General features: G+C 42.6%; 1 protein-coding gene across 1 annotated transcript in view; it reads right to left on the reverse strand.

Annotated features, from left to right (window-relative positions):
• The window catches only part of FLT1 (fms related receptor tyrosine kinase 1), a 178,965-nt gene that overhangs the window by 67,900 nt on the left and 85,759 nt on the right, over nt 1-25,306 (reverse strand). The window contains exon 14 of the mRNA XM_014583107.2: nt 25-156. Within this exon, the coding sequence (XP_014438593.1) occupies nt 25-156 (132 nt within the window). The remainder of the gene's footprint in view (nt 1-24; nt 157-25,306) is intronic.

Below are 25,306 nucleotides of genomic sequence, written 5' to 3' on the forward strand. Positions count from 1 at the left end.
TCGCTTGCTTAAGCAGCTGTTTACCTTGAACAGTGAGGTATGCTGAGCTTTCCGCCCAGCCCTTCTGGTTGGAGGCTCTGCAGTGGTAGACGCCTTCATCCTCTTCTGTGACTCTTTCAATAAACAGCGTGCTGCTTCCTGGTCCTAAAATAATTCCTGGGGAGTGAGAGATGTTTAGATTAGTGGGCCCGAATGACAAATAGAAAACAGCGACTAACACAACCTTCTTCCTATCCTTCCGCATCCAGGTGAGGAAATCGACTAGTTAACCTGGGGCAGGGCTGCTCTTTGGTTTCCTCTCCATGCGGCTTTCGAAGAGTGCCTTCACCCCTCGGCAGAACGGTGACCCCAGCTTTGGAGAAAGAAATGCCATACCCAGCTTGAAAGCTGCAGATATTAGCCGGGCAGTGGAACAGTGGGAGAAGGCTGTACTCTGAAAGGCAACCCCACATGGGAAGCTTCCTGGTTCAAGTCTGGAGACCTTCCTGAGTGTGCTGGGCATGTACTCACTCGTGATCCAGGGCTGGCTAAAGGCTGGGAGCGGATTACCATGTCCAGAAACTTTAAGGGGCTCTCGCTCTCTCTCTCCCTCATGAAATAAATAAATAAACTTAAAAAAGAAAAGCTGCAGATATCAAGAAGGTAGCTGATGTAACATCAGCTACCAGGGACTCAGTGCCACTACGTGCTGGGCCCTACGTGACACACTGTTCACCTGCCGGCGTGCACAACCACCTTGGCAGGTACTATTATCTCTTTAACGGATCCGTGAGGGCGAGTCTCTTGGCCAAGAGCATGCAGTTTGACTGAAAGCACATTTGTGGCATGTGAGTCAAAGAAAACCACATTTCCTTCATGTGGAGCCTGGCGAGCAAGTGTAGCGTGGTGTAGCACTTGGGCTCTGTTTGAATCCATGCCTTACACTTGACGCTTTGTTGCTTTAGGCAAGATACTTAACCTTTCCAAGATTCAGTTTCCTTGATCCCTTTTTTTTTTTTTTAAAGAAAAACAAGTTTATTTATTTATCTATTTATTTGTTGTGATTGTTGGGTCACCAAGTCCAGAATTTGTATGGCAGTTGGCTGTGTGGGAGTCCAAAGCCTTAACCACCATGCCACCTGCTGGTCCCAGTTTCCTGTCTTTTTTTTGAGAGGTTTTTGCTATAGGGCACGTGCGCTTGCTGGAAAGACAGAGAGAGACAGAGAGACAGAAAGTGAGAAATCATCCCCCAGGGGGCATGGCCATGCTGCAATCCCTTCTCCTCCATTCTCCTCTCGGGATCTTGCGCACACACGCACACGTGCCCCACGTGAGTTTAGGCCACTGGGTCCGGGACTCGAACCGCAGTCAACTACATGGGAGTCCAGTGACATAGCCATTACGCTAACTGCTGGTCCTTCCTCAGTCTTAACATAAAAAAGAAAGCAATCTAAATGCAGAATTGAATGAAGCACATGGCACCAAGGAAGTGCTCCGTGAATGTGAGCTTAAGTACTCAGGCGGTGTCAGGGAAAGTGCACCATGAATTTTCAGACTCCAAAGGCTTCAAGACCTGGTAGCATTAATATCCAGAACTATCACCAAATATTTGTTTACTTTGCCATCTGTCTGTGTTACAGACTTTGTGGGGCCAAGCTAAGACATGGTTATCAGCTCAGGAGGGAAAATGATTTCATAGCAAACACATACATGCACATCCTCTTTGTCTCATGCACACACACACACACACACATTACTAAACAGAAAATGTTTACTAAATGAGAACGAATAAATACAGCAGTGTCCCCAATGATGTGCAGAATCTGGCGTAAGGTGGGAGATCTTAGGAAGGGAGTACTCGGGAGGGCTGCATGGAAGAGGGAGCCCGTGAGCTGAGGTATGAAGGATTATTAGAGGTGAAGAGAGAAGGGAAGGCATGAGAAAAGGCATGATGTTGAAATGAATATGCACTGGGTACTTGTTCTGTAATAGTGATAAAATGGGCCTCATCAGACTGAGGCTGTATTCTGTCAGTGTAAATAGTTTAGTTCTCCTGATTGCTTTATTTATATTTTTAAATTGCTAGAGTGCACGTGTGTGTGTGTGCGGTCACACACAGTCCCTTTTCCTGTTTCTCCTTCCCATCATCAGGATTGTGAGGATGCACACACTCCTGGCATGTTTTTCAAGCCTCGAGGGCTGGGATTCAAACTACAGTTAGCCATGGGGGATCTGGCTTTTAATACACAGTGTTTAACTGCTGAGCTACAGGACTGGTCCTATATTTTTTTTCTGATTCTAATAGGTATATGTAACATAGAACATTTGAGAGGTGTTTGAGAGCATAAAAAAGGAAATGTTACACACACACACACACACACACACACACACACACACAACCCAAACACCTGTAATCTCGCCTCCAAGATGTTCCTAAACCAGGAGAAGGAGGTTCCTAGAACCACGTAGTTTCCCAAAGAAGAGACCCGTCAGCCCTATTCAGTGATGCTGAGGCTACCATGAAGGAAAGCAATTGACCTCTGGGTTTGACCATGAGCACTTTCAGGAATTGTGGGAGTAAAAGCCACAGGAAGAGAGAGTAGGAGGTAGCCAAGTGGAGATGGTGCAGGGGTTCTCTTTCAAGGAGATAGCTGGAGAACACAAGGTTGAGAAAGGAATTGTGTTTCAAGATATGAAATCTTTGTGGCTGGCAGGTGGCGTGGTGGTTAAGGGTGCTGGACATGACCGACTATGGTTCGAGTCTCAGATCTGGTGGCTTGCTTTCTCACTTTCTCTCTCTCCCTCTTTCTCTCTCTCTCTCTCTGTCCTTCTGTGGTCAAATTAAAATAAAGTTAAGTAAATTCATTAAAAGTATATATATATATTTTAAAAGATATGAAATCTTAAAGCATGCTTATATGCTGATCGAAATGATCTGGAGGGGAGGGAAAGAACTTCATGATGCAGAGGACAGAAGGCATAAGGCCAAGATCAGGGTTCCTTGGAGAAGTGAGAGGGTAGGGGACCCAGTGGCCAAGCTGGCCTTACATAAGAGCAGTGAAATTGATTTTGTTTTAATTAGGAAGGGTAGAGCATTAAGGGACAAGTAGATTAGATCATTTACTGACACATTTTTGCATTAAATAAGAAGCACTTGGGGCCAGCAGGTGGCATAGTGGTTAAGGCTCTGGACTCCCACATGGCTGACTGCAGTTCAAGTCCCAGACTCAGAGGCTCGAAACTCACGCTAGCTGTGTGTGCATGTATGCCCAAAGTCCTGAAAGGAGAATGGAGAAAGGATTGTGGCATGGCCATACCCCCCAGGGTGATTTCTCACTTTCTCTCTCTCTCTGTCTCTCTGGTGAGCACAAGCACCCTATAGCAAAAATCTCTCTAAAATAAAGAAAGAGAAAAAAAGAAAGAGAGAAAGGGCAAGATGGAAAGAAAGAAAGAAAAAGAAAGAAAGAAAGAAAAAGAAAAAGAAAGAAAGAAGAGGCAGTTGTGTGATTAAATTGAGGAAAAGGAAGGAATCTTGGCAATTGGAAGAGAGAGAAAAAGGTTTACAGTAGTGATTGGAAGACAAAACAAAATCTCTAGTGGACAATTTCTCCAAACGATTTATACTATTTTAACTATTGCCTCTTTTTCTCTTTAATATCATTGTTGTTATAATTTGTGTTTTTTGGAACATTCTTTCATGTGTTTCCTGGTGTTTTTTATCCAGATCACCTGTTCTGGGTAGTAAACTGGACAACATGAGTTCAGGTTAAGGAGGATTTCGGAATCTTGATTGAGGAATCTTGATTTGCTATTCAATACTGGAGAGGTGTGAAGATTTTTGAGCAGGAAAATGACATAATAAAAGCGATGTTTAAGGAAGTTTAGTCTAGAAGGGGAATGCAGGATGGGCTGGAGTGAGGAAAACGTATCTGGAAGTCCAGCTCACCAGCTGTACTTCAGGCAAGGACGGATGCGACCTTAAACCTGGATGGTGGGGAAGGAAGTGAGGAAGAAAAAGCAGCGGACATGTTGCAGAAACAGCCTATAGGAACCGGTGCATTGTTGGATACAGGAATGGAGAGAGAGAATCCAAGGTGATTTTAATATTCTGAGCCCAGATAACAGGAAACATGAGAGCCCTTCTTTCTAACCTTGGCTGAGTCACTTAATCTCTTGAAGTTGTCTCCCCCAGATACGACTATTTCATGGTATCGCTATGAGGATAAACTGAGATCATTTAAGTGAAAACTTTGAAGCACTGGAAAGTATAAAATATGCGAAACTCACGCTAGCTGTGTGTGCATGTATGCCCAAAGTCCTGAAAGGAGAATGGAGAAAGGATTGTGGCATGGCCATACCCCCCAGGGTGATTTCTCACTTTCTCTCTCTCTCTGTCTCTCTGGTGAGCACAAGCACCCTATAGCAAAAATCTCTCTAAAATAAAGAAAGAGAAAAAAAGAAAGAGAGAAAGGGCAAGATGGAAAGAAAGAAAGAAAAAGAAAGAAAGAAAGAAAAAGAAAAAGAAAGAAAGAAGAGGCAGTTGTGTGATTAAATTGAGGAAAAGGAAGGAATCTTGGCAATTGGAAGAGAGAGAAAAAGGTTTACAGTAGTGATTGGAAGACAAAACAAAATCTCTAGTGGACAATTTCTCCAAACGATTTATACTATTTTAACTATTGCCTCTTTTTCTCTTTAATATCATTGTTGTTATAATTTGTGTTTTTTGGAACATTCTTTCATGTGTTTCCTGGTGTTTTTTATCCAGATCACCTGTTCTGGGTAGTAAACTGGACAACATGAGTTCAGGTTAAGGAGGATTTCGGAATCTTGATTGAGGAATCTTGATTTGCTATTCAATACTGGAGAGGTGTGAAGATTTTTGAGCAGGAAAATGACATAATAAAAGCGATGTTTAAGGAAGTTTAGTCTAGAAGGGGAATGCAGGATGGGCTGGAGTGAGGAAAACGTATCTGGAAGTCCAGCTCACCAGCTGTACTTCAGGCAAGGACGGATGCGACCTTAAACCTGGATGGTGGGGAAGGAAGTGAGGAAGAAAAAGCAGCGGACATGTTGCAGAAACAGCCTATAGGAACCGGTGCATTGTTGGATACAGGAATGGAGAGAGAGAATCCAAGGTGATTTTAATATTCTGAGCCCAGATAACAGGAAACATGAGAGCCCTTCTTTCTAACCTTGGCTGAGTCACTTAATCTCTTGAAGTTGTCTCCCCCAGATACGACTATTTCATGGTATCGCTATGAGGATAAACTGAGATCATTTAAGTGAAAACTTTGAAGCACTGGAAAGTATAAAATATGGTACTGAGTGGCAATCTGAGAAAATGAAAGTGTGGCTGGACAATGGTTGGTCGGGGTCAATGAACATTTATAATAGCGGCTATCTAATTACCTCTAATCATTTCCAATCGGCAGGTCTGAACCTCAGCCAATTTTCTGTCACTCAAATCTCAGCTTAAGGCTAGCACCATGAGCAAAAAATGTCAAAGGACTTGGGTTTCACTCACGGAGCCCCATGGGATTTGGAAGGAGAGAAGACAGTATCAAGGATGTTGATGAGCTGGCCCAGATTCCTCCCTCTGTCACGTGGGGGAGAGGGGATGGGCGAGTGTCCACACTCAGTGGGCAAAGCTCTTCTGGCTGGCCTTCACGGTGCACCGTAACAAATGGCACAGAGACAGCGCTGCGTCCCCGTCAGATAGGCAGCTCAGGGCCCGCCTAGGCCCTTTCTCATTCTCCACTCTGGCTATTTATTTCCCTTGTCACAAAGGCTGGCAAGTGACTTCCCTTATTATTTTTTCTCATCTCAGAAATCGTCTGCCTCTACTGAATTCAGAGTTGTTTACTGTTTTCTCTAACACCTTATCTCATCGACACTCTTTATGATCCTGTCCCTGCATTCCAGGTCTCTGATCTGTTGAGGAGCACAATCTTTTTGGGTTCTAAAAAGGCTTTTGTTTTTGGTTTTAGTCTATTTATTATTATTACTTTCAAAATCCTAAAAAGTGAAAAAAAAAAAAAAAAGACCCCTCATACCCACCATCGAGATGATCAGATGTGGGGACCAGGAGGTGGTATGGTGGTTAAGGTGCTGGATTCCCACATGGGCAACCCTGGTTCGAGTCCCAAAATCCCAGGAGGAGAACAGACAAGAGGGGTTTGCAGCGTGACTATCCTTCCAGGGGGTGACTTCTCACTTTCCCTCTCTCTGTCTCTCTCTGTCCCTCTCTGGTGAGTACACACACTGTATAGCAAAAATGTAAAAATAAATAAAGTAAGTAATCAGATCTGGGGGTTGGCTCCATAGTGCAGCAGTAATGGACTTCTCAAAGATCCCACATGATGACCAGGGTTCAAGTCCTTGGCCTGGTCAGCCTTACACTCTGGGCATGTGTGAGTACTCAGGAAGGATGAGAAGGGGACTGAGGCGAGACCAGACCCTGTGGAGGCTGCTCGCCTCTCTCTGTTGTGCGCATGCACCTGCATGAGCTCGACCGTGAATGGAGAAAAGTTCATTACAAAAGGTAATCAGATCTGAGCATTTTGCCGTACTTGCTGTAGCCCCCTTCCTCTTTCTCTTTTAGAAGAAATTAAACTTATTATCTCCTCCTTCTCTCTCTCCAGAGGTACCACTCTCCCAAAGCTAGTGTGTATCCTTCTCAAGTGTGTTTTTGTACTTTTTCTACACAGATATTTTTCTTTATACATAAAATTGTTTTCTGTGATTAAAAAATTTGAAATTAATGTTATCATACAGTATGTATCCTTTTTCAAATTGTCTTTCCATTCATTCATTTTTTAATTTTTATCTTTGTTGATACATGTAGATGGAATTCATGTATCCATACTAAACCAATGTCTAGTATTCTAGTAGGTAAAAAGTCACAGATTATTAAAAATCTGCTTCCCTATTGTATGATAGTTAGGTAATTTTCACTTTGGGGCTGTTACAAAGAAGGTTGCAATGAACATCAGGTACAGTTACGTGTTCATTATTATGTACACGTCACCTTGTGCTAGGTTGTAGGGTATGCCTACATTCAACTGTACCAAGTATTGCAAAATTGTCTTCCAAAATAATCAATTTACACTTTAACCAGCAATGAGTAAGAACTGTCTCTTCTCTGTATATAGCTTGAGTATCCTTTATCCAAACATTTGAGACCAGAGTGTTTCAGATATTGGTTTTTTTTTTTCAAATTTTGAAATATTTGTATATACATCATGAGATATCCTGGGTCCGAGACTCAAGTCTAAACACTAAATGCACTTATATTTCAGATACACCTCATATACATACCCTGGAGGTAATTTTATACAATATCAAGTCACTGAAAAAGTCATGCATATTTTTTCTGTTTTTCTTTTGGGCATGCATGCTCATGTGTGTCATGATTTTTCTGATGACCCAATATTTTTACATTGCAGCATTTTTACTGTGATTCTTTTTTCTTCCTTCTTTCTTTTTTGTTTGTTTGTTTTGCTATGAGGCATGTGGACTTGCTGGAGAAAAACAGAGAGAGGAAAGTGAGAAAGCATGTCCCAGGAGGATGACCATGGTGCAATCCTTTCTCCTCCATTCCTTTCGTTGGCTTTTGGGCACACAAGCACACATGCCTGGTATATTTTTCGAGCATCTGTGTCCAGGGCTCAAATCCTTAGTCCACCATGTGGGATCCAGTCATCTTAACTACGACCCCTGGCTGGCTTGACGGTGACTCTTCACGTAAGCTCGAGTGTGAAATTCCCCACTTGTGCATCCTGTCAGTGTGCAAAATGATCCAGACTTTGGAGCACTAAGGACTTCAGAGTTTGGGATTGGGATCGTTTAACCTATGTTTGCCAATACTTGGTGTTACCATACTTTTTCATTGCTGCGGTTTTAATCTATACTGCTCTGATTACTAGTTAAGGTAGAGCATTTTTATTAGCAACTCAAGCTTCTTTTTCTGCAACTTGCCTGTTCAAATCCTTTGTCCATTTTTCTCTTTGCCTGTTTTCCTTTTTCGCAATGATTTTAGGGTTCTTTATATTTTTTAGTTACGAATCCTTTGTTGGTTAAATATGTTGCAGGTCTTCTCTCATAAGTAGTCTTTCACAACTTTGTTTATAGCGATTTTTTAATGCATTTAAAAAATTTATTCAGGGTAGAGTGCATGCACGCTTGAGAGAGCGGGGAAAAGGTGTGTGTGGGAGAGATCTGTGATAGGGTCAGGTCACGCCGTGATCCCCATCCTCCAGTTCTCTACCCTAGAGGATCCTGGGCACTTATGCATGTGCCTGGTGTGTTTCAGGCTGACCGGGATTTGGGCCAAAGGTTTGCAGTGTTGTCCCCATGTGGGATCCACCTTCTCTCGAGCAGTGTATTGCTACTGTGCCATGGAACTAGCCCAGAGGGTGTTTTTTGTTTTTTTTTTTTTTTTTTTTTTTTTTTAGTTTTTGTCATAGGGCACGTGTGCTCACCAGAAAGAAAGAAAAAGTGAGAAATCATCCCCCAGGGGGTTGGCCATGCTGCAATCCCTTCTCCTACATTCTGCCCTTGGGATTTGGGGTATACTACACACCTGCCCAGCGTGATTTTCAAGCCACCACGTCCGGACTTGAATTGTGGTCGGCCATGTGGGAGTCCAGCACCTTAACCATCAAGCCACCTGCTGGCCCCCAGATGTGGATTTTTAATAAAAATGCTTTTCAATTTAATGTAGTCAAATTTATCAATATATCCTAAAATAGCTTGTGCTTTTTGTTACTCATTTAAAATATTTTTTCCTACTCGGATATCATAAAACATTTTCCTTACATACTTTCTTTATAAAATCTGTTTAAAAGATTTATTTAGTTTTATTTTTTCTTATTTTGATTTCTAATCTATCTTAATGTTTCAGGGGAGAAGGATATGCATATGGTATAGGAAAGGATCTGATTTTTACAGTGTAAATAGGCAATCATCCCAGCATCATTTCTTGATATTCTATTCTTTAAAAAAAACCTGCTGAGGTGTGCCAGCTCTATCAGATACTAAGTTTTCGTAGATTTGTCATTCTGTTTCTAGGCTTTCTTTTTATTTGCTCATAGTAACCTATTTATTTATTTTATTTATTTTTTTTTTTGGAGAGGTTTTTGCTATAGGGCCCGTGTGCTCGCCAGACAGAGAGAGACAGAGAGACAGAAAGCGAGAAATCACCTCCCAGGAGAGATGGCCACGCCACAATCCCTTCTCCTCCACTCTCCTCTCGGGATCTTGGACATGCATGCACACGCGCCCGGCGTGAGTTTTAAGCCACCAGGTCCGGGGCGTGAACTGTGGCCAACTACATGGGAGTCCAGTAACATAGCTATTACGCTAACTGCCGGTCCCATAGTAACCTATTTATTTATACCTGTATCATATTGTTTAAATTATGGTTGCTTAATAATACATCTTGATGTCTGCTCTGGTCTGACCCTTTCTTCTTGAAAACGGTGTTAACTATTTTTGGCCTTTTTATACTTCAACATTAATCTCAGGGTTAGCTAATCAAATTCCATAAAAAGCGCTGTTGGGATATTGCTTGGAATTCCACTGAATTTTTATAATAATTTGGGAGAAACTGTTACATTTACTTTTAGTTGAAAGTACTTGAAATTGCCAATATTTAGACCTATAAAATGACAATCTGGTTCCGCCTAATAATAGAGGTTCCTATCAAAGCATATCGAGTATATTTGAGTTATTTAGATCTCCTTAATTTAAACAATATGTGATTTAATAATTTTATGATTTGCTCTTTAAGAATCTTGTTTTTATTTAGTTGTATGTACTCCTAAACCTATCGTAATTGTATTTCGTATTGTTACACAAAATGAATGGTATTGGTTCTTTGAAGAGTCACTGTTCTGAATATTCTTTCTTCTATGGGCATTAGTCATTAGGAATAACATGTAGAATTCACTCATAAACACGCTGTTTCCCCTTTGTGTTGCTGCAATAATGCAATTGTAAGCCTGCCTGCTTCTAGATGGATAACCTGTCACTTCCACGTGCTGGTCTATGTATTTCCATGACTTGTAAACACTGAATGCAGATTCTGCAGACACTGGTTACAGATTCTGAAAACAGAACAATTACATGGAAATTCATTGTTTCCCCGCATTGCAAGTTCTATCAGACCGGACCAACAGGGTTTAGAGCAGGCCTTGCAAATGTAGGTGCCTCCTGAGGCAGCCACGGAGCATGAAGAGTTGGGACGAGTGGAGGGGGTGCTGTGTCCATGGGAGCATAGAAGGCCTCTCTCCCTTCCAAATGCGGAAGCCTTGACTTAGTTCCAACCAATTGGGAATTAGAGAATGTGAGTCCAGTGTTGAGTTTTAAAGAGGAGGTGGGATCTGCATTTTTTTAAAAATGGTTTTTAAATGTTGTTGGCCAAATTAACATACACATTTACCATGAAGTCCAGTAAAAACATGCATGTGACACAGACACAACTCTGACTCAGAGGATGTACCTGGGATAAGCTTTTATGTTTTTATTAAGCAAACCCTTTCATGATCTGACCCTGCCTTGTCTTCCCAGCTTCTGAGCTTATCTTATCTCTAAGTTCCCTTGGTGTGAGCCATACCGATTTACTTGCAGTTTATGATAAATCTCAGAGACTTCACACGTGGTTTCCTTGACCCTTGGTTAACATTTATTTGTTCCTTGGAACCAGCAATTGGTGTAATGGCTTATGTTGCTGGACTCCCACGTAGTCAACCATTTAGAATCCCGGCCCCAGTGCTTAAACTTGCCGGGTGCGTGTGCGTGCATGCTCAAGATCCTGAGAGGAGAATGGAGGAGGAGGGATTGTGGTGTGGCCATCCCCCCGGGGGATGATTTCTCACTTTCTGTCTCTCTGTCTCTCTCTGTCTTTCTGGCAAGTGCACGCGCTTAATATTCAGCTCAAGGATTAGCTGCTCTGGAAAGCATCTTATGATGCCCTGGACCCTTTCTCTGTAACTCCAGTATTGCCCTATGTGAACCCTAACTCTGGCACTTCCCGTTTTGCAGTAAGTGCTATCTGTCTTATCTGCCCACTCCTCTGTGGGCTCTGGGAGAACAGTAACTCTGCCTCTTTCATTACTGAGTCTTCAGTGTCCACTGTGAGAGCTGTGCTGGCAGACGGCTGGCTTTCTGTAACTGAGGAACTGACTAGTCTATCAAGACAATGGAAACGGAATGCAGGGGTGGAGGAAGAGTGGGAGCGCTGCGGCCTTTGCTGAGTGAGTGTTATGGAGCTACGCTAGCCCCGCTAGCCGTTACTGCCAACCCCTCTCGTAGCAGTATTGGCTGGTGAGCTGCAGTATGCCCAGCTCTGCTCAGAATCTGTCTCTATGTTAGTTAATTTTGTCATCCTAAGGCTCAAAAATCCCCAGACTCTGGGTCTGAAAAAGCAAATGCAGGTGGTTATATAGGTTTGCTGACACATAAGCCTGAAAGGGACAGGTTGTCCCCTTACACTGGATTGTTTTTGCAAGAACATATAAGGGACTCCAGGAAATCTGATGATGAGACTCAGGGTAAGGGCTTGAATTACCTATTGTGGTGGTTGAATGACCTGTTATTGGTTGGGGTTTGGAGGTCAGTTTATGGTTGTGTTGGTTTATATATTTATCCATGGGGTGTTGTCTAAACTATAAGCATGTCCAACTCTTTTAGTATTTTGTATTTTTTAAGGGACTTTCTAAATACTTTTATTTCTTCCCATTATGCCTTAAGCTAAACAGCAATCTTGGCATTTTGTATAGAAGCATATTATCGCTCAAGGAAGAGCATGAAATACAATTTTTATCTAATTCACCACTGAGTAAATAAATCTGCGGAGCCTTTGGAATTGTCTATCTGGCTAAGTAAATGCCCATGATGCTTTGCCTTTTGTTCCTTACACACAGAAAAAAGCGACCTCCTGTTTTCCCAACGTGGCCCCTCAGTCTGAGCAGTGGCTCCTGTTTTGTAGCCTAATCAACCATCTGTACTTCCAACTCTGAGAACATTATGTCCATTCAATTTGGCCAAACTAATCTTTGTCATCAAAACCCTTTTTATCCATCCAAGTCCGATTCCCACGTCATTGCCCCCATGAAACCTCCCTTGATCAGCTGTTACAGCTGCCAATTGGTACCTGAGAGAATTTTGTTATCACTCGCATTCCATGCTTAGGAACTGACCTCGTTCCTGCAATGTGTAAGGTTTTCAAAGGTAAGGGCTAAGTGTCGTGCATTTTCATTTTCTCTAGAATATAACAGTGTCTGGTGCATGGTAGGTGACTAATAAATGCTTAAGTGTAATAAAATGAAAGGTGACTTCTGTCTGTTACTGTTAGGATAATCGTGGCTTTCCAGCTAATGGTAAGTTCTCCGAAGCAGGTTCTGAGTAGCCATGATGATGACAGTGACGTACACATTTCCGGGTACGTGGTGAATAATCATATCTGTAGATTGGTAGCCCGTAAAGGAATCCATTAGCAAAGAGGTGTGTCTGAAACAAGGCCCGGAAGAACCAAACGATAGATTGCAGATGGCTGAATGTGACCCAGGGACACCCAAGGAAGGATGTCTGACTGACTTTCACAAGTGAGATTTTCCATACCCAGTTGGACTTTGGAGGGTGAAAAATTATGTCTAGCCAGGCAAATGGAATTTCAGTAAAATGGAAAAGACTGACAAATGTTAATTTTTGAAGAATGAAGATGTATGAAGTGGCATTAAAACAGGAATGGTTCCGGTGTTTCTAAATGGCCACCATGGCTTCTTCCTTCCTAAGCGCTGAGCTATGGGCTAGCCTGCTTCCTTCTTTATTGAGAAATTTACCTTAAGAGCAAGCTTAATGGCAAACCCTTATGAATATAAAGAAAAAAAAAACAATGAAACGTGGGATAATTAGATGTAGTGGAATATAGACTTACTACTTACGACAATGTGTCAAGCCGGAAGAAAAGGATGACGTTGCAAAGCATATGGTTTAAAGGAGGTTTAGTGGGCAACATGATCCCCAGTGAGACTGATTTCACTTTAGCCATGAAACAGAGAAAGAAGAAGAAACCTTAGAAAATAAAAAGTCTGAGGATAGTGATGAAAAAAGCTGTGTAATATTCCTCTCCTTCTAACCACCACATAAGGGAATAGCCATAAGCGAAAATCCTTTCATTGTGATAATGCCAATTGTAAGTTTTACTTACAAAATTGAGTTGTAGTAACAGAATAATTTCCCAAAGCTTTTAAGAAATTGTAAACTGGTTGGCTTGAAGAGGTTATGGTTGAAGTGAGTTCCTTGAAACTGTGCCAAAATTACACTTATTTAAACATTCAAAAATTACAGTATTGTGCCTTTTCACTGTGAACTTTGCTGTTGTTCTAAGAAAGTATTTCAGGATGATTCTGGGGTTTAAAAATGTGTCAAGTGATGCTGACTCAATGGTTATTTGATAATCAATAACCTTAGCTACCAACTATATATACCTATAAATTGTACACACACGCACACACACACACACACACACACACAGGCGCGCACACCTGAGTACTTATGCACACAGACATGCACACATTCCTGTCCCAATACATTGGAGTACGTTCAGGTTTGCAATCGCCTGTTCGTAAGGCTGGATCTACTTATACAGCAAGATATAACCATTCACTTACAGTGGCTTTCTGATGAAGTAGCATTTCTTTCTTTTTAAAAATTTTTTAAAAGAATTATTCATTTAGAGACCAGCAATTGGCATAATGGCTACATGGCTGGACTCCCATGTAGTCAACCAGGTTCAAGTCCCAGACCCGGTGGCTTAAACTCACACCGAGCACGTGTGCATGTGTGCCCAAGATCCCAGGAGGAGAATGGAAGAGAAGGGATTGCGATGTGGTCATCCCCCCTGGGGAGGGGGGGATGATTTCTCCCTTTCTGTCTCTCAGTCTCTGTCTCTCTCTGTCTTTCTGGCGAGCACATGCACCCTATAGCAAAAACCTCTTAAAAAAAGAATTATTAATTTAATTTTATTTATCATTATCATTTTCTTTTTAAAAAATTTGCTACAGGGCATATGCACTCTCCAGAGACAGAGAGAGGGAAAATAAGAAAGCAAGCAAACAGGTCCAGGACTAGAACTGGGGTCTGCCATGTGGGAGTCTAACACCTTAACCAGCACATCATCCAAGTAGCATTTCTTTCTTTTCTTTTTTTTCTTTTTATTTTTAAGAGATTTTTGCCTTGAGGCATGTGTACTCTGCCAGAGAGAGAGAGGCAGAGACAGGGAGAGGGAAAGTGAGAAATCATCCCCCAGGGAGGACGGCCACACACAATCCTTTCTCCTCCGTTTTCCTCCTGGGATCTGGGGCATGCACGCACATGTGCCCAGAGTGATTTTTAAGCCACCAGATCAGGGACTTGAACTGTGGTCGGGTATGTGGGAGTCCAGCAATGTAACCACTTCACCAACTGCTGGTCCCCCTAGAAGCTTTTCTAATGCATTGCATAAGGGGTTAAAGTAGTAAGTGTTTTTCTATCTATAGAGGAGTGGCTAAATAAGTTATGGGAATATTTGTCTATTATACAACTGCTAAAAAAAAAGGTAGAACAATATGTGTTGAAATAGAAAGACCTTGGGGCCAGTAGATGGCATAATGATTACGTCACTGGACTCCCACATGGTTGACTGCAGTTTGAGTCCTGACCCGGCAGCTTACAACTCATGCCGAGTGCATGTGCATGTGTGCCCAAAATTCGGAGAGGAGAATGGAGGAGAAGGAATTATGGCCTGGTCATCCCCCCTCCCCCCTGGAGGGGGTGATTTCTTGCTTTCTGTCTCTCTGTTTCTGTCTCTCGGGTGAACAGATGGACCTTATAGCAAACAAAACAAAACAAAACAAAAACCCAAAACCCCAAAACCAAAAAACTCTCCCTAAAAAAGACAAAGAAGAAAGAGAAAGACTTCCAAGATGTATTAACTGATAAAAGTAAGTTATAAAACAATACACGTAGTATGACCTGAACTCAGATTTTATCTTAGAAATGCTGGCTGTCCCTCCCACTGAACCCCACTACCAGCCACTGGCTGTAACCCTTTATTTAATTTTCATCATAGCAGTTATTATTTTCTGATGGTACACATTATATTTCTGGGGTTTCGTTGTTACATTTACTCCCTCTATTCTTCTATTAGGATGTAATTCAAGCTCCTTGTGTTGTTACCAGCACCTCAGGTGTGTATACCCGTCAGAGTGTACGCTCAGCGAACATCTGTGGGGAGTGAATGAGTCACTGAATCCCACTTCTGTGGAAAGCCCCCATTTGGATATATGCACAAATTACACAGAATGGAAAAATTGACAAGATACGTATAAAACAGTTAACTAAATCTCCATAAGGGAAATATTTTTAGATTATTCTGTTTCTATACGTTGTGAACTTTCTTTATACGGTGAAAATGTATTTACTTTAATGAAATAATATATAAGTTGTTTTTTTGTTTGTTTGTTTGTTTTTAGGTTTTTGTCATTAGGGGGTATGTGTTTGCCAGAGAGCCAGGGGAGGGAAAGTGAGAAATCACCCCCCAGGGCAGATGCCCACAATTCCTTCTCCTCCATTCTCCTTTTGGGATTTTTGGGCACACACACACGCACCCAGTGTGATTTTCAAGTTACAGGATCCAAGACTCAAACTGTGGTCAAGCCATGTGGAAGTCCAGTGCCTTAACCACCATACCCCCTGCTGGCCCCTAAACTAACAGTTTTAAATTAAAAGCAGGCTTCATTATTATTAGTACAGAGTCACTGAATAAAAGTTTAAAGCTATGTAGATCCAAATACTTAACATTTGTCAAACTTCATAATGTTGGCTATATATAGAATGTTCAATGTTTAAATTGCCAGTGGGTCATGCACTCACAAGAGAGAGGGACCAGACAGAACTAGAGAAAGAGAAAGAGAGAAAGAGAAGGAGAGAAAGAGAAAGAGAGAAAGAGAAAGAGAAAGAGAAAGAGAAAGAGAAAGAGAGGAAAAGAAAGAGAAAAAGAGGAAGAGAAAGGAGAAGGCACCTCCCAGCAGGTGTGGACTCATCGCAATCCTTTCTTCTCCATTTCTCCATCCTCCATGTCAGGATTTGGGCATGCATATGCACCTGCTTGATGTGTTTTTCAAGCCCCTGGGCCAGAATTTGAACTGTAGTCAGTCATGTGGGAACTGGCTTCCTTAGTCACTAGGCTTTGGGGCCAGCCCCCATGAAATATATTTTTTAAAAATATTTTTTCTAAGAATTATTTTATTTAACTTTATTTATTCACTTATTTATTTTAATTTGAGAGAAACAAAGTTAGAGAGAGAAAGTGAGAAAGCAAGTTGCCAGGTCCAGGACTCGAACCGCGGTCAGCCATGTGGGAGTCCAGTGCCCTTAACCACCACGCCACTTGCCAGCTCTGATCATCAACTATTTTTTTTTTAAATTTTTTAATTAAGAGAGGTTTTTGCTATGGGGCGCGTGCGCTTGCCAGACAGACAGAGAGAGACAGAGAGACAGAAAGCAAGAAATCACCCCCCAGGGGGGATGGCCACACCGCAATCCCTTCTCCTCCATTCTCCTCTCGGGATCTTGGGCACGCACGCACATGTGCCCGGCGTGAGTTTAAGCCACCGGGTCCGGGACTCGAACTGCGGTTGACTATGTGGGAGTCCAGCAACATAGCCATTCCGCTAACTGCTGGTCCTTCATCAACTATTTTTGAAGAAGAAAATTAGATTTATGACAGTTCACTATTTTAGATTAAAACAATAAAAGGACAAATCAAAACCCATTCTATTGGAAGACTGATTCGTTGAGAGGTGCAGGTACGTGTGTGCGGACATGGTTTAGGCTACTTTTTCTGCATTTTATTTTATTTCTCACCAGTGGTCAGCTTAATGATGACCGAGCTGAATAAAATGCCTCCTTAAACCAATACACAATCTTGAGTATTAAAGGACCCTTGGTAGCAGGAGATCAAGTAAAATCAATGATGTAAAATTACATTACAGACTATGTATCAGCATGTGGGCAGACAGGAAGAACTTCCTTGATTTACCTTTTCAGCAGTTATTTAGAATCATGCACATGCTCAACTGAGTTGATGGAGTAGTTTCTCTGAGAGTGTACTTGCACATTTTCCTTTAAGAATTGGCCTATCCTGGTGACACCAGCTGCACTTTAGGTGCTGGTTAGGCTGTTTCCGATTTGTGCTTGGGTGGAGGAGAGATTTCTGTGCAAATTCTAGATATGTGAACTAGAAAAAGAAATGCATCTAATCATTTTGCTAAAAATGGAGGAGAAAGTCTATCTAAGGTACATATGGGTTTTCCTTCTTCAGGCATCCAATCTTCAGTGTGTGGGAGACCCCTTGTACTATAAAAGCCCAGGCAGTGGTTCTTAGTTTTGGTGTTAATATTGCTGGAGATCATACAGTTCTGAGAGATCTCTGGGATGACTGCTGGACAGGTACACCCCTGCTCCCACCATGGTAGCCCACACTTCTTTATTTATTTTCTTGTTTTTTCTTCATTTTTTTTTTTTTTTCTCAATGACTGGCCCCTCAAGCACTGACTGCTCTTCAGACAAAATAAACTGCTGATCTTGGGCCATCCTCAAAGTGTAGTTCTCTGTGTTGCAAGAGATCACAGAAAGAATCAAAAAGAGATTGATTCACAGTTTAAAAAAAGGAGAAGTTATTATTATTTTTTTTTTGAAGAGGTTTTTGCTATAGGGTGCGTGCGCTCGCCAGACAGACAGAGAGAGACAGAGAGACAGAAAGCGAGAAATTACCCCTCAGGGAGGAGGGCCACACCACAATCCCTTCTCCTCCATTCTCCTCTCGGGATCTTGGGCACGCACGCACACGCCCCCTGCGTGAGTTTAAGCCACCAGGTCCGGGACTCGAACTGAGGTCAACTACATGGGAGTTCAGCAACATAGCCATTATGTTAACTGCTGGTCCCTCCAAAAGAAGAAGCTTTAATGGCTATGAGTTTTCTGTTTAAGATTATGAAGAAGTTCTGGAACTATTGATAGATAGTGGTGCTAGTTGTATGACATTGTGAACGGACTTAGCACTACTGAATGGTACACTTTAAAATGGCTAAAAATGGTAAAATTTATGTTATGTGTATTTTACCACGATCTTTTAAAAAACACGATCTTTTAAAAAAGGTAAGAAGCCCTTTTTTTTTTTTTTGAGAGGTTTTTGCTATAGGGTGCATGCGCTCACCAGAAAGACAGAGAGAGACAGAGAGACAGAAAGCGAGAAATCACCCCCTAGAGGGGATGGCCATACTGCAAACCCTTCTCCTCCATTCTCCTCTCGGAATCTTGGGCATGCACTCACACACACCCGGCATGAGTTTAAGCCACCGGGTCTGGGACTTGAACCACGGTCAGCTACATGGGAGTTCAGCGACATAGCCATTACGCTAATTGCTGGTCCCAAGAAGCACTTTCTAAAGTGATACCCACATTTGCAAGTTCCCTCAATTAGTAATACATTTAGAATGTATTACTTACATTTTAAATATTTCATCTGAAAATTCAAGAGGACTTAAAAAATGCCAAAACACCCAAACCTAGGAACTAGCCCGGACCCTACTATTCACATGACTGTATCTGAGCTGTGTGATGTGTGACCCCTCAGCTGGGTCTTGCTGTAACCAGCGACTTTCAGGAGACTTTTCTGGGCTGAACGGGGATGAGGATGCTATGCTGTACAATGCATCAAAGAAATTTTCTTTGGGCAAAGCATTAGGATATATGAAATGATGCTATAAATGGATGTATGTATATATTTCCGTATGTAGGTGCAAGACCTAAATGAGCTGGAATTTAGCAATAAAGAGATATATTTAGGAAGTGAGATCAATTCTCCATGAACAGTTCCTATTGATTTCCAATTCAAAATGAGACTTCCCTCGTGAGTTTTTTTACTTCTCTGGATGTAAACCATGAAACTCTGCAGCTGTACTTTTCAGTCTCATTGAACTAGCCAGACATTAACAGATAATCGCAGAAAGTTTCCCATTCTTTCCCATCACATTAGAGTGAGGGTTAAAAGCAGAGTCGTAGCTCTGAATGCTGGCAGTGCTGAGACCATATGTTTTCCGTGCTGTTGCCCTGTTCCACCCTAACTTAATTCCACTTCTTTCTCCTCACCTTCTAAAGACAAGTTTATCCTTGGAAATGAACTGAGCCTAGAACCTGCAATGTGCTAGAACGTCCTCATGTCTGTATCATTGTCAGAGGTACAAGGAAAGCTTGAGGATGCATTTGGAGGTCCTGGCAGGGGAGCTACTTGCATGTCCATAGCGAAGCTTGGGTCTTCTTGGTCTGGTATCCTGAGAGTCCCCCTCGCTCCCTCACCTAATGACACAGATTGAAGAGCTAGAACTAGTGAGAATAGCTGGTTAGCTAATCACATTGCAGGTCAACTGTGGCCTGAGCGGGGGTCATAAAAAGAGTGGTCAGCTCACCTTCACCGCACTGCCCTACATGGACCTGGAATCATGGCCGTGTTTCTTTTCTGCAGTAATGGTTCTTCGGTCACTGTGCACCATTATGGGAGTTTTCATGAGACGGAGAAAGCAATTACTATCACTGAAGTTTTGTAAAAGACCATGGACTTTCCTGAGTTTCACTATTATTAAGAAGCAAAACTCAGGACCAGCAGTTAGCAAAATGGCTATGTCTCTGGACTTCCATGTAGTCGACTGCGGTTCGTGTCCCGGACCCGGTGGTTTAGACTCACGCCGGGCGAATGTGCGTGCGTGCCCAAGATCCCGAGAGGAGAATGGAGGAGAAGGGATTGCGGAGTGGCCATCCCCCCTGTGGGGTGATTTCTCGCTTTCTATCTCCATGTCTCTCTCTGTCTTTCTGGCGAGCGCACATGCCCTATAGCAAAAACCTCTCGGAAAAAAAAAAAAAGAAGAAAAAATCCTGGTTCTCATAGGTCCTTTCTATCTCCATGTCTCTCTCTGTCTTTCTGGCGAGCGCACATGCCCTATAGCAAAAACCTCTCGGAAAAAAAAAAAAAAGAAGCAAAACTCCTGGTTCTCATAGTCTGAGGGTGGCAGTTGGTCATTCCTGGCCTTTAAAATCCTCATTTTTTTCTCTTCTGATCTTCCCTAGTTCTATCAGATCACTTTACAACTCAGAAACGATCTCGTCCCCCTAAGGACTGGGATGCTAGGTCATCTTGGTCTGCATATGGTGCCTGTGGATGTGGCTGTCTGGCATGTGATCTAGTGGTGACAGGAAAGACGTCCCTTCCAGGGCATTAGGTAAATACTTAGTCCTAGTGACCAAGACCCCACTTAAGGAGTACAAATCACTGGGTGAGAGCGTTTCTCTCCTGCTCCACCCTCAGTCTACCTAAGACAGTATTTTTTCTTTTTAGAACTCCTTGTTGATCAGTACTACTGTTTAACACTAAACTAGTCTAAACATCTTCTGCTGTTACAGAAATTTTGTTTAAAGAATAGTTTGATGGTGGTTTCTTGGGTCAGGCAGGCTTTACTAAACAACATTTGGGCCACTATTGATGTTGGTTCTTCTAAATATTTTTAGAGAGGGAGAGAGAGTCCGTTTTTTTCAGCATCTGAGTGATTCTCAGAGACTCCATTTTCACTGCCCAGTCAGTCACTCGTGAGGTGAGGTGGTCTGTGCTCGTATCAGTGCAAATCTAAGCTTGGATGGGCCTTCTGCCGTATCTGCGTAATTCCTCAGTGTCACTGTGACGTGGGTTGCCAGCAGCCCCCTTCGTAGCGCTTGCTCAGCAAAGTCACAGCTTGGAAAATTTTCAGACCTTTGTGGAGAATCTGGAAGGAGTGTGAAGGGGAAAGGCGACTTTTCGATTATTTCAGAGGAGCTGCCTGTCCCTTGGGAAGTTATCCTGGAGAGACAGTGGAGACATTCCGCACCACAGGCTTTCCAAGGTGACGTCACCCCAGCATTCTAAGCTTGGATGCAAACGTTTACGTTTGTAACCCAAAGCTTCTTAAAGAAGCTTTGCTTCTAGATAACCCTAAAAAGCAAACCATACACCAGGCAGTTGTCAAATAGAATTTGTCTCCATGTCAGAACCATGGTAAGGTGCTTCCTGGCATTAGTACTGTCTAACTACATTTTTTCTCTCACATCTCGGATCCTTTATATTATACTCCTCACTTCAAATTCTCTCCTCTCTTTCATCTGTCTATTCTAAGTAAAATGCATTAAATGGCCTTCATCTTTCAACACTTGGCACCCTATCAGTTCTTCCTAATAGTGCCCAGTGTTTTCTCTAATCCCTTCGAAACTGGAGACTGTACTACCTTTATCTCCTGCATGTACCTGATTTCCTCTTTATCGCTCTTCCATTCTGTGTATTCGACTAACAGTGAACGACCTGAGAAATCACTGGATGCACAGCAATGAAGTAGGGAAGTTAAAGCACTCATGTGTATTTTTAGATGATTCAATACAGTAGATATTTCAGTCCCATGATTGATCATAGTGTTTTCGACATGCTCTGTCCATTGATTCGCCTAAATCTGTCTTAGACCAGTTGACGTGATGACAGTGACGGAAGCAGGACACATGTGATTGTTGCTTAAAGCTCGATTTCATTTAAACACTACGTAAATGAATTACTATAGATTTTTGGCCCTTCAGATTTTAATTTTCTTCTTCGGACTTGTGTTCACTGCTGTAGAGCATGGCACAGCACCAGACACAGAGCAGTCCTTTATACATATTTGTCGGATAAGAAAGTAAGCGCGTGTTGGACTGATATGACATGAATTCTGGACCTTTTAACATTTAAATGAACTGGATTTTGATTCAAAATAAAATTTTAAAAAGTTTTATTTTTATTGATTTCTTCCATGAGCAAGAGAAAGAGAGGAAGCCAGTACCCCCAATAGGGTCCCAACACCATGTTCTACCCCCACCCCCAGCTAGCCTTGGGCGCATGTGCATCCAGCTCCTCAGGGGAGGCTTCCAGACCAGCACCTAGAACCCCCTGCAAAGGCGAGCCTCACGGAGTGTCACACTCCACTGTGTGCCCCTTAAAGTAATTTTTACCTTTCTACATGGCATGTCCAGTTTGTTTGTTTGTTTGTTTTTTACTACAGGGCATGTGTACTTGCCAGGGAGAGACAGAGAGAAAGAAAAGTGAAAAATCATCCCCCAGGTGTGTGGCCATGCCACAGTGTCTTCCCCTCCATTCTCCTCTTGAGGCTTTGGGCACACATGTACACACGCTTAGCATGTTTTTCAAGCTGCCAGGTCTTAAACTGTGAAGTTGGCCTTGTGGGAACTAGCTGCTTTAACTTCCATGTCACCTGGTGGCCTGACATGTCCAGCTTTTAAAAAATGCCTTGTATATTTTTAATATGTTTTCGAAATGGTCAAAAACATGCTTTAGATAGATAAAAGTCATCAAGAGACCTAATTTCTCAGGGTTAGGATCAAGAAGCTATTTGTTGTTTTAAATTCATACTCATTGATGCCCGCTAGGTCATTTAAAACTAGTAGCTGGGGCTGAACAGAGATGCAGTGGAGTAACATGACGCTCTCCAAGGCTGACCACACGGACAGGTTGCTGTTTCTGGAAAGCTCCCTGAGAACATGGACATGCCTGTGAAGCCAGATGTGGCATCGGAACCCTCCCAGGGGTGCTGTGTCTCTCATTCTCTCATGCAATAGACAAACAAACAATACTTATTTCTTGTTTATTCTCTTGTTAGTGATACAAACTAATGTTTAGTTCCGTATGCTTAACATTCAGAGTGTGGGCTTCAAACTTCTGGTTTGAACCTTGGCCAGCTACCTGCTAGGGCAATGGCCTGGGACCAGCTATTTCTCCTCTCTGTGGCTCAGTTTCCTAATCTGTTAGCCTGTAAAACAGCCTTAATTCTAAGAGACTTTTTAGTCCCTTAGGATTGTTAGGAGGAATAAATAAATGAATATTAGTAAGGTGCTTACGGCAGTGCTGGGTGCCTAGTAAGTGCTTGTTAAATAAGATAGAGCTATGCAATATATCTAAATAATAGTCTCCACCTCACGTGGGAAAGGAAGACATATCTAAAACATACAATGGCACCTTGGTGCCTGATGAATACTCAAAAACCTTTATTTTCTATTTTTTAATAAAGAAGACATGGTAAGATATTATTGGGGCCAGCAGGTAGCATGGTGGCTAAGGGCGCTGGACTCCCACGTGGTCAACCACATTTCAAATCCTGGATCTGGTGACTTGCTTTCTCACTTTCTCTGTCTCTGTCTCTCTCTCACGTTCACTCTGTCCTTTTCTGGTCAAATTAAAAATTAATAACTAAATAAAGTTAAATAAAATAATTCATTTTTCAAAAAAAGATATCATATCTATTTTCAAAGGTTTTACAAGTACACATACATAGAACTGGAGAACAACGAAGAGATATGCTCTATGGCATGACCTGGACATCAGAGAAAAGGAAGAAGCTCCGCCCTGGAATGAGTGAGACGGAGCTCCTCGACATCAAGAATGTTAAGTGGGATGAGAAGAAGGAGAGTTTTTCAGGCAGAAATCAAAGTAGCCTGTGGCCCAGAGGCCTGAGAGGAGAGGAGGAGAAAGGAAATGGGAGGCCGAGTGGGTGCCAGAGCGCGGCGGGAGATATGTGGTCATGAATTGGGCAGGGCTGTGCCCTTGAGGCCCTGGAAACTGAGTGCGTTGCTGGGAGCGGGTGTGTGCAGCTGAGGGCACGCCCTGCGGTGTGCAGCAGTGTGGTCTGCAGAGCCCGGTTCCTGCCCCTTGCGCTGCTCTGTCTGGCAGAGGCCTCCTGTCCTCATCCCCTGTGCCATGCTCGCCCAGGCCTGCAGCCTTGACATCCCTGCTCTTCCTGCTTGATGCCCTTTGGGCCAATAATTTATTATCAACTTTCATAACCCTTTCTTGAAGTTGCATTTCTTCTGGAGAATGGCTGTGCTCCCCTAGAATTATTTTCCTGAAAGGAAATTAGAAGAGAGGAAAGCGCTCAGACTCCCCTAAGCTCCTTCCACAGGCATGTTATGGTCACCTGTCTAGAGCGCGAGCTCCCGTGTATGTCCAGCTTCCTTTCTCATATTTTTTTTTGGAATGGGAGCAAGTGATCTTTCAACAAATAACAATGATAATGGACCGACTTCTATCAATGACCTAAGGTCACTAAAATTCTCTGGGTATGTAAATCCTTTCTGAACTGCCAGGCTTCACATAAAAGATGATCTTGAATCTCTAAAGAATGTACACTTCATTTTCTTTTTATTTTTTAAAATTTGTTAAAAAAGCATGTACACTCACCAGAGAGGGAGAAAGGGAAAGCAACCCTTAAAGGGGTGTAGTCACACCACAATCTCTCTTCCTTTTCTCCATTCCGTCAGGATTTGGAGGGCACACACACGCATGCACACACACACACACACACACATACACACACACACACACACACATATTTGCACCTGGCATGTTTTTCAAGCCACCGAGGCTGAAATTTGAATTTGGTCGGCCATGTGGGATCAGCTACCTTAACCAGCAGGCCACCAGGCTGACTCTATTCTTAGGGATTTTAAACTCAGTCTAGCTTGTCAACTACTTCGTATTTCATGAAATCCTTTTCAGGCCATGACTTAATGCTCTTCCATTTCAGCACGCACGCACACATGCCCAGTGAGCCACAGATGATCAGTTTGGCTACCTATAACCTTCATTTCTAAGTTTGTAAAAAGAAAAAATAACCGTGAAAGAGTTGGCAATTTTTTTTTTTTTTTGAGAGGATTTTGCTATAGGGCACTTGCGTTTGCCAGAAAGACAGAGACAGAGAGACAGAAAGCGAGAAATTATCCCACAGGGGGGATGGCCACACCACAATCCCTTCTCCTCCATTCTCCTCTCAGGATCTTGGGCACGCACGCACACGTGCCCAGTGTGAGCTTAAGCCACTGGGTCTGGGACTCGAACTATGGTCAGCTACATGGGAGTCCAGCGACATAGCCATTACGCCAACAGCTGGTCCCGAGTTGGCATTTTTAAAAGATATCTGTATGGGGCTGGCAGGTGGTGTGGTGGGTAAGGCACTGGACTCCCACAGGGTCGACTGCCTTTGAGTTCCAGACCTGGTGGTTTGCTTTCTCACTTTCCCTCTCTCTCTCTCTCTCTGTGTCTGTCTCTTTCTAGTCAAATTAAATAATATTAATAATTAATAAAATTAAATGAATGATTCTTAGAAAAGAAGAGATCTGTATGCATGCACTGTGAGGTCCTTGTCATGGAGCACATTGCACTGGCTAC

Source organism: Tupaia chinensis, unplaced genomic scaffold (assembly GCF_000334495.1).
Source record: "Tupaia chinensis unplaced genomic scaffold, TupChi_1.0 Scaffold144045_1, whole genome shotgun sequence".
NCBI lineage: Eukaryota > Metazoa > Chordata > Mammalia > Scandentia > Tupaiidae > Tupaia > Tupaia belangeri.